This window comes from Hyposmocoma kahamanoa, unplaced genomic scaffold (assembly GCF_003589595.1).
Source record: "Hyposmocoma kahamanoa isolate Upper Pololo Valley unplaced genomic scaffold, ASM358959v1 122, whole genome shotgun sequence".
Taxonomy (NCBI): domain Eukaryota; kingdom Metazoa; phylum Arthropoda; class Insecta; order Lepidoptera; family Cosmopterigidae; genus Hyposmocoma; species Hyposmocoma kahamanoa.
The window spans coordinates 2,440,211-2,451,048 of NW_020653424.1; the positions used below are offsets into that span (position 1 = coordinate 2,440,211).

The following is a 10,838-nucleotide window of genomic DNA, read 5'->3' on the forward strand; positions in this document are numbered from 1 at the left end:
ATCGCACTGCTATTACAATAGTGTTGTTACTCAAAATATGTGAAATTTAATATTATATCATTACTGAACGTAAAACTTGATTCTCTATACTTCAAAACAACCGCCTTTGGAATATTGTGAGAAACAATCAAAAGACGTCTACTTAACTCAAAATGAGATACACTTTATGTGAGCTAGTTCTGGCCAAAATAATCCTTATTGAAAAACATGAAATTATTTTGGTAAATTGTTTAAGTGTCTATAATAAACTATATAACTACATGTAAATTTTAATGATTTTTTTGAAGTGAGTAATTCGTTTTTCATCGATTCTGAGAAAGTCCACTTTTTGAGTTACAACACTATTGTAATAGAAGTGCGATATATAGAAATTGTTCATCGACAAAATATTTTTTAACATTAGTAAAATGTAAGACTCTTCGTTCGTGTGTTGATAGTCTTATTAACACTGCGCACAGGCACAAATTTTTGTTTTACTCTTTATTTATTTAGGGATTTCATCTTTATTGAACATGTCCGCCTCATTAGCAAACAAAACCTCAAGAAAACACTTAATAAAATCCAGACAGATGAATCAAAATACTACCTAATAACCAAATATGTATACCAAATCTCCGTGACACTAGTGTTGGCTCCGCACAAAACAGATTGAAACCACCCTACATTAAATCTACAGAAAGCAGCCTGTACAAATAACCGCGCCCTTATAGGTTCCGTCAGAACCCACTCTATGAGCAAATGATGTACATCCTCAGGAATCCCACACACTTCGCAATTCGGTGAGTACACTGGAGGGGAAATCAAAAAATCAAGTACAAAAATTTGTTTAATGGAACGTGTCCGGATCGAAACCTTTTTCACTATAATTAACTATACTAACTCAAAAGGTTTAGTTCTTTATAGTTCTACGCACTATACCTGTATTGTCTAGTAGCTGTACAGTCTCCATGTTGATGATAAAGTCTACGTTCGAAAGCTTCAGCGTACTTTTTTATCACTTTATCTACGGGGTCTATATCTACATCGAGATGCAGATCCTCATTTCGTACATACCAAGGAGCACCCACTATTGTATGTGTTGTTTTGTCTGTATATAAATATCTATTACACATTTATGTATATTACATATATGTATGTGTAACGTCCATAAATGTGTGCCAGTAAATAATTGAATTTTGTCAGTACTCTGTTGATACTTCGCTATGGAGAAGCAGTGGGTAGCAGAAAGCACCTAAAAATTGCATTGTAAAGCCCGTAGTTGGTTTTTTGAGGTCCATATAACGAATCGAGGTACCCCGTACTATCATATTCTGATATTTAATTTTATGTTAACAACCGTTAAATATTATCGCACATCATATTGTTTCACAATGTAGTTTATGCATGCCAATAAGTATGTATAATCCCGACATACAAATGACTTTAACGTCTGGGGTTCTGTTCGCTGTAAGTAAGTTTCTATGTTCAATTGGCGCCTCTAGGTGCTTTGAGACCTTGTAAATATTTCTAGAGATTCAGAAATATCCATCATAAATAATCCGCTATGCTTGTATAAAATATTAATATCTAGGTACTGCATGTAACAAAGGTTATTTCAATATAGCACGAGAATTTGAGTTTTTTTTTTTATTATGTTTGGCAACCTCTAGGTGCAACTAATATATTAAGGTGACAATCCTACGCTCCAAACTGTACGTGTAAGCATTGACGCGTCGAACAGGCGGGAGTTGCATTACATATCTTATGATACTATGTAGAATGGTCGTGTTTGCTTATTTAAAAATAAAACTATAGAAGTGTTTGAATCCTCGATTACTATTACAACCGCCGTCGAAAAAAAATCACACTATCATAATGTTAAACACTATGAAATCTTGATAATTATTGGTCTAATTTCTAATTTCAAATTATATATAAAACTATGGACTGTTCATATAATTGAAACTTTACGCACTTGGCATATCGTTCAAAGTTCAATAGCTATTATTGCAATTACAACGTTTTGATTTTGTAATTATAAATAAATAAAATAAAATTTCTTTCGATGCGTTGCCATCTAGCGGCAATAGCTGAAAGATGACGAACTATTAACACTTATTAACGTTCTCCAAAAAAAAGTCGGTCATATTGCAACAGTATAAGGTTTACTTCCATATTTCTTATAACAAAATATCTATTACGATAAACAGAAAGTGGAAAATCAATTAAAAATGAATGAAGTAAGACTTAACCATAATATGAAACACCACCACTGATAATAAATAACATTGACAATTTTTTGCATTCCAAAGTAGCAAAATAAGGTTTTCTCCAAGATTTTAGAGGTTTTACGCGAGATAATTGACACGACCATAACGTACAAAGTGAAAATGATGGACTAAGCTCAAGTATGCGGAACTCCGCGTGCTTTTGGCACACGTACCACACCCACCAAGCACTTCTACTGTATTTATTGTTCTGTGTATTTGCAAGTGCAAACATACAAAGTTTGCTGTTCTGTTCTTGGTATAATTTACCACGTGGCCCTGAAATAGATGGCAAGTATTTGAATGGAAAAACCTTGTTATCGTTTATTTGCTTACAAATATTAATTACATTATTACACTACCGGATATTAGTATTTAAATAAAATTATCAATGATTTTTTTAATCAAGCCGTAATCGTAGATACCTTAGTATTACCTGAAGGTATTTATTAACAAATACTACGAGTGTAAGAAATTTTTTACTTGATTATAAATAAGCCAGCATGTTGTATGTAACAATAGTAATTATACATTATAGTATTAGGAAGTTCCAGAAATAAAGTCCAATTCCATGTTCCACCATCTTGCGGTTCAAATCTCGAGAGGCGGTGGTGTCCGACCAGCAACGGCAGAAGCGTAGTCAAACTTTGCGCGCTTCTGGTGCGGGTTTCCGCTGCTTAACGAACTATGAACGTACAATAATTATAACAAACTAACGGAGTAATTTCACATAAAAAAGTAATTGAATATCAATTCAATAAATATTCAACTATGAACATTTTGAAATTCCCCTAAAAGAAGCTACATAGCGTTGATCGATTTTACGCACTCATTTTATGTACGGCAGAAGAATCACAAGAGCAGATTGAATGCAGAAGAAATAAAGCCTTTCAGAAAAATATGTAACGTGCGTTTATGTGACAGATTGAGGAAATATTGTGGTCCGTGAACGGTGTGGTTTGAAAACAGGCAATATGACAAAAATACAGAAAGTTTGAGCTTGAGATAGTTTGGGGACATCTAGCGGATTGATCAGAAGTAGAGTAGCGAAAGTGACATTTGTACAGAGTCAACTTGAAAGGTAAGATTGATAGAAGACGGCCACGAAAATTATTTTAGATGTAATCCAGCATTCGGAAAAAGGCTGCAGTGCTTAGTGAAAAGAATAAGAGGGCTTATATAAATAATGATGAATGTAAATGATATAAGAGTTTTTCACGATCGTGCTCAGTAGCGATTGTTAGTCTCTGGCTACCCCAATGGGAACCCAAGGATGTAAGTATACATGTGTGAATAGCGATGTTGGTTTCCCCTCGAGTAAAGATTACTCCAACTGACTTTAGATTATGATAAATGATGATTATAGAGACGAAGATTCCACCGCCATGATGGAGATGTAACACATCATCACCGTCAGACAGTCACGCATATATGTATAATCTACAATCCTAAAATAAGTGAAAGGTCACTCTCCGCACTTCCCTTTAGATACCACACCGAGCCCCACATAATGTTGCAACATTGACGGAACAGCAACAAAGGCTGTCAGCGAGCCGTTTGCTAAGGACGACTTGATGTTTAAACAGTTTAAATTTATTTATTACGAACGTACATTATTATGATAGTTATGATGGTCATGAATTGCGCCATATACGGCTGTTTATCTTCATCTAAATGGGAAGAAAGTAGGACTTTCTTTCTTAAAAATACTTTTATTACATTTCGAATTATCGATACAATGGCGATTTCATAACATATTATTTAGAGATATGACATTTAAAAGAAAATATTTTAGTGTAAATAATATATAGTAATATACAATATTACACAGATTCGATTATCACAAAGTCACTGTGCGCGTTCAACCAGAGAATGAAATAGTACAAGAAAGTAATGGGCAACCCTACCGTTTCACGCACACATTTTTGCGTGCGCAGACAGCAGCTGTATGTAGTAGTAGGTTAATAAGTTTCTACTGTATAGAGTGTTCGGGGTGTGCTACAATATCCGCAGATTTTGTGAAGTAATGAAGACGTAACATATATAACAACGTCGTCAGTACCGCGGGATGCAACAGAAGATTAGGGCCAATCAATGTGGTGCCACTAAGGTTACGATTGATATATTTTTTTTACTTCTTATTAAGTTCTTGGTCTGCCTCGTCGTCGCTGGCCGTTCTCAAGCATCCAATTAATACCTGTGGGAGTCCATCTCGGTAGGTGCAAGGGACAGACGTGTCCAGCACAGTAAATTTCAGCTAGCTAGTCGTCTTTCCAATATTTTGACCTTGAAACCATTGAAAGTCAGATTAATTGTTATAGTGCAAGTAACGAAAGAGATAATCATCTTTATTATCTATTAAGAACAAGGCTAATGAAAGAAATACGTATACGCAATCATTTTAAGCCGTACATTAATCTAAATGAATTGTAATTGGTAAGTATAAATTACAAACTGCACGCAGTGATTTTTATATTGCATTGTTTTTATATGTACCGCTAGTCAAGTGGCGGTACTTTTTTATAATTTCCTGCTCTATTTTTATTAAATATGAAGTGGATCATCTTTGTCTGTCTCTTTGGACTAGCTATGTCTAAGCCTACATATGAGCCCATAAATTTATATTACCATGAGACGATAGGTAAGTACGAATAATTATGTATTTATTGAATGCTATCATAATTATACGTTAGCTACAACTCTTTTGTGGAGTCGAAGTTACAAAACTTCGAGCACCGCAGTAAACTGGCAAGACAGTCAGTCGGTATACTGTCGGCGTGTTGAAACTTATCCGGAATATTCCATTCGTATGTCATTGTTATACCATCCCTTCGCATGAAGCATTTTGCTAGCGTTCCTAATGCATACAGAAAAGGAATTGAGTACGCTACTAATCTATGTTCTCCCGAAAGCCACAAATTAGGGCTATTTAAGGCTGGAGTAGACAGCGCATACCATCGTCGTCGTCGGTCGTACCAGGTGAGATTGTGGACAATGCTTAACAAAACGAGAAAAAAATAAAAATAAGATTGTCAAAATGGAATTTGCGGGTAGCGCCGTCATTAATTCCGGTACTCTGGTACTGGAATAGTACGATAAGAGCTTCCTTCAATATACTTCTGCCGTTGAAGGTATCCCAACGAATGCAAGGCACAAACATTGGCAAGCCAAACTCGCTGTTCCTATTGATTTTATCACCCTGAAGTTCCTGAATCGTCTCAGAATAGAAGTTGGTTTGATATTGTGAAATGGGGATATACCAACCCGACTCAAAACCGCTGTGCTTGTCCTTGCTGCTCCTGCAAGCAGGAGCCACATACACTCATTATCATCATCAACCCATTTATACGTCTCATGCTATCCCAATTCGGGTTGGAGATTTCACACGTTTTCAATGTGAATCCTTCTTCGACGCACAGGTTTCATCACGATCTTTTTCTTCACCGAAAAGCTCATGGTAAATTTTAAATCAAATTTAGCACATATTTCCAAAAATACTCAACGGTGCGACCCATAAAGTATGGTTCACCGATTCTCATGACCACTGTGTCCGACCAGTTGCACCTGCAAAGATCTAGGCAATAGGCAAGGGCATAGAGGCGACTGCTTACCGGGTCAAAGAAATTTAACACCCATTTAGTATTTAACTGGTTTTTGTCATTGAATCAACAAGTAGAAGAAAAAGGTATTTCTCTAGTGTTAGACCAGGTGTAGTTGTTTGGCACATTATTATATTACAGAAGTAACAGTTCAATGTTATATTATCAGGTATTCCGAAGGCGACTGCGATTAAGAGGAGTGAAGAATCCTCTGATTTCAGTGGTAACAGAATCATTGGAGGGTCGGCAGCCGAGTTGATGCACGACCCTTGGTTTGTGAGTAGAATGTTTTTACATCACTTAATCACCATCTTTTTATTTCAGAAGTGAAGACGAAAAAAAAGCCTTTAATACCAACGATTTGGGTCTATTATTTATAAGCTGACTGTTTATTTAAACAAATGTACAAGGTTAGATCCGAAAAATGGTAATATTTCCAATCAATTGAGAAATAAAATGACTATACCTGTACTTCTATTCTACAGGATATATATATATATCACAAAGAGTATACGATGGACTTGCATGACTTAATTTCACCTTCCTTTTTCATCATTGGACTAGGCCTTTATGTTCTGGATATTCCAAGGATTCGTACTAAGCGATTTGCTTTAACTTTTACTTTTTTTAAGGACATCCTGAATCGAGTATATATTGTATAATAAATTATAATTATATTCCAAAATCTACCATGTATCTTTTATATAATGTAATTTTCGTTTTTCTCAGGGCGGTCTAATTATTACCTTAAGGTCCGGTTTGATCTCAGTCTGTGGATCGTCGCTGCTCTCAAACACCAGAGTTATCACAGCAGCTCATTGCTGGTTCGATGGCAGGAACGTAGCTGATAATGTTCTTGTAGTTTTGAGTTCACTTAGACTTTTCACTGGCGGCATTAGGATTCCCACTAGTCATGCTGAGGTTAGTTAAATATATACTAATCATATTATTTTTTGGACTTGCAATGTTGGCACTTTTTTCTTCCATAGTCCGTATTAACCGGACTTTTATCTTTTGAAGGGACTATGTTACAAATCCAAGCGATTAATCTCCAAGGTTAACAAAAAAAAGTAGTTTCTTAGAACCTAAAGAAACCTACTAACTCTTTTTCCACGTAACAACTTTATTTGTATTAACAAAATCCTACAAAGCCAACTGCGAACCTTGTTCGACTTGCTTTTTTCATAATTATGTTTTTCTTCACCGTTAGAGAGAGGTAATGCTAATCAACATTAACGTAGCTTTATTATAGTCATAAAGACATTTTTTTTTGGACTATCACAGCATTAATAAGTGTTAATTTGTCATAGATATACCCCGGCTACAATCCCCTTAACCTGAACAATAATATCGCTGTATTGACGATTCCATATATTGCATATACAAGTAAGTATATTTCATTTTCGCAATTAAGTGTATATATAAACATTATTAATATAACGTTTCATTGACATAATTTTATTTCATATAAACTTATTTAATATAATTTAATACATTTCAGATTATATCGAATGCGTGATATGAACTTACGTTCTATAATTTAATTTTCACTTAACGTCTGTTGTTCGCAATATCCTTAATACTACAGACCAACCGCTTAACTGAGTCAGTTTCTGAGGTAGCTGGGCGGTGCGGGAGGAGTGACAGTTTACGTAACGGTTATGTCGCGCTGCACACGGGATCATTTCAACAAGATTTTTCTGACGACAATATTAAATGCTCACCACCAACATCGGCCAAATAGTCGCTGCGAGATTGTGGCAAAGCATTGGTCTAATCGCTTCACGTTTAAAAAAAATAATGATAAATTGTTTACTCACGAAATTACTGTAGCCAAGTACACTACTATTCTTTTTCAGTGCACATCAGAAGCATCCCACTGCCATCGGGTCCTGAGCTAAACAACCATTTCAACGGCGCCGTTGCCACAATACCTGGATATGGACGCCAAACTGATCGTAAGTTAATAAAAACTAAGTAAGTTACATATTTAGTATCAGTAGACATCCTTAAGAAGAGTTTGTCCGTGTAAGTACTGCCACCTACCAAACAGTAATGTTAATTTCTCTCAAATAGATTTTAATAACTGACTGACTGCAACAATATGAAGAGGTTTTCGACTGTATTTTTTGTATGTATGTGACGCAATTACTACGACAACTTGTCAACTGATTTCGCTGAATATGTTGGAAAGGAGATGCCTCAGAGAGGATCTCAAATTTGAAGAAAATAGTTTACCTCGAAGGGTGAAAATGTAGGGGTTAAAACCGATTTATTGAATTTCACTCACTTTCCGTTAACCGATTTCAATAAAATTTGCCATATACATGTAATTCCAATGAAAATAAAATGTCATGGTAACCATAGCAGTATCACCAGAGCAAGAGCTGATCTGAAGATGGAAATGTTAGATAGAAGAGAGGAACTCCTCAACAATGTAAAGCAGCTACCTTGAGCCCAAGCATGTAATTACGATTCATTTTCACGAAGACTTCCATATGCGTATCAGATACTGTTCTGTCTGTAATCCACCGCCTTAGGGAACTTAGGCATATGATGTGTGAGCGCCATTTCACCGCTATGACAAAAATGTTTTTTTTTTCTGTCGTATTCAATCTGTATTTGTGTCATACTAGTGAACAAAGTGTTTATCTATCTATCTTATTGTTGAGGAGACCAACACAAATCGGATAAGTGAATTTTCGGGATCGGTTTTTTTTATAATAAGGTTATAATTATTTTCGTTATCAATATGTTACAAATGTGGTTCACATAGTTACCAAATAAACTATTTTTCTTAATTTCTTTCTAATATTTTCTTCCAGTTGCTGGTATTTCAATGGATCAACGACTACATCGCGTAGAACTCAACGTGATTTCCAATGACGTCTGCCAAACATTTTTCTCACCGTCAATTGTGGTGGCCTCAACGCTCTGCACCCAAAACATCGGCAGGGGCATATGTGATGGCGATTCTGGTGGTCCACTGGTCACTAGAAATATGCTGGTAAGACACTACTCAGACTAAGACCCTACTCATGATCTTGATGAATGTTGGTCAATAAAGCGGAAACTCATTGTTTTATTTTTGGGCTAGATTGATCATAATCGATCGCGTCTTGCAATTTATCAAATGCAATTAAAATCGAACCGGTTTTCTGGATTTTGGATTACTTACTTCTGGATCTTGGCTTCCGACACCAAAGTACGCCATTTAACTGCCTCTGTGGCCGACCGGTGACCATGCCGGAGTGCCGCGCAGAGGTCCCAGGTTCGATTCCCGGATGTCTCTCGTGAGTTTGGGTGTTATTTGTGGTTGTCTATATGTATATCCATGGCACCCGCGACATAGGGTTTCCGTAGTGCGGGATTATGTTGAGTGTGTGCGTTGTTATTATTTCTGTCGATCTTATGCCAATTTCGACCAGTCGGATACATTCAGCTCCTTTAGATCTTTTGTGACTCCATCCTTCCAGCGATATCTTGGACGGCCCACTAGACGATAACCCGTAGGTCGCCCAAATACGTTCTTTTGACAGCTCAATTCTTTCCCATTCATTCCACATATCCTAGCCAGTGGAGTCGGGCAGATTTTAGTTCCCCAATTATGTTTATGTATTTATTTCTGATTCTGAAGTTTAAATTAGTGTATAGATTATATTTGGGATTACTGTGTAATCTTTCTGTTTTTAGATCGGTGTTGCATCCTTCATCCCTGCTGCAGGTTGTGAGCGCAATTTACCCGTCGGTTTCAGCAGAGTGACCAGCTTCGCAGCTTGGATAAACTCGCGTCTTTAAAATGTCTGGTTTTTTCCTTTGGCTAATGATTAAAAAACTTTACATAAATAACTAAATAGCAATGAAATTATATAGTTAATGGCGCGTCGACAGAATCGGCCGAATGCTATCTCGTTTTCTATCGAGTTGCAATTGACTTCTAAACGACAATTCATTCGAGTTCAATGATTTCTAAACGCATATTGACGCAATACAGGACATTGGTAGAACAAGCCTGCGCTTATAATTATCTTCAAAAATCCAAATATACAATCCATATGTACAATTGGTTCTTGCAAGTCTGCATCGAGCAAAGAGACGAAAGTGAGGTTTGTGAAATTGCGTCATTTTTTTAAATTTTATAGAATGCCATCATTTGCATGTAGAAAAATGGACTAATTTCCATGTTTAAGTAAATAAAACCCAAGGAATCACACACCATGTGCAAGTTAGCAAAAATTTACATTATTGCTATATTTTAATTATTTTTCTGTTTATTCTGATAAATAACAGTTGCTAATCAAAGGTAGAGATAGTAAATTATTTCTGTAGTGTGTCTGATAAGGAACATGCACTACGGTCATAGATTATGACTAGATGTTAACATTGTAGGCAGTAAAGTCATCAATTATTCTGTTATACGTTTTCCTATTATAGATTATTAATTACAAACTAATATATTGCCTTAAAAGTCGCATTGTTCTAAGGTAGATAATGCTATTAGAATTGTAAATATTTCTAACGTTTGTTAAATTTACAAAATAAATTTGTTTTATTCCATTATATTGTACTTTGTACCTACTTTTCAAAATATTCATTCAAATGTGCCTTGTGACAAGAAGAGCTTTTGTGTGAGTTACTAGAAAAGGGAAAAAGGGTGGCCGCAAAAAACCGAAAACACAAATCTGCAACAAGCACTTAAAAAAACTTCGTGAACTGCTGGTTCGTTTCGTAGCTCAGTTGGGAGAGCGTCAGACACGGTACGATGAAGGTGTTGGTTTGAATCCAACCGGATCGATAGAATTTTTCTAGTGTTCGATTATATTTATAATTATAACAAATATATAAATAAATAGAGTTAACTGCATGTATTTTAAAATACGTTGTAACATAAAAAAAATATTACGTTGGGAGGGCTTTGTTAGTATCGAACTTGCGCTCTAGCATGGCAAATGTTGTAGTAATATGGCTATTAAGGCAAATACAATCTCCGCAA

The 10,838-nt window shown here is 35.8% G+C and overlaps 1 protein-coding gene across 1 annotated transcript; it reads left to right on the top strand.

The window, feature by feature from the left end:
* The first annotated feature begins 4,739 nt into the window (after positions 1-4,739).
* On the top strand, positions 4,740-10,280 carry LOC113240189 (collagenase-like). The gene is made up of 7 exons (XM_026477433.1): positions 4,740-4,887; positions 6,015-6,121; positions 6,575-6,766; positions 7,156-7,231; positions 7,705-7,803; positions 8,671-8,852; positions 9,539-10,280. The coding sequence occupies exons 1-7, from the start codon at positions 4,797-4,799 to the stop codon at positions 9,641-9,643; spliced, it is 852 nt and encodes a 283-aa protein (XP_026333218.1). The 5' UTR covers positions 4,740-4,796; the 3' UTR covers positions 9,644-10,280.
* The last annotated feature ends 558 nt before the right edge of the window (positions 10,281-10,838 follow it).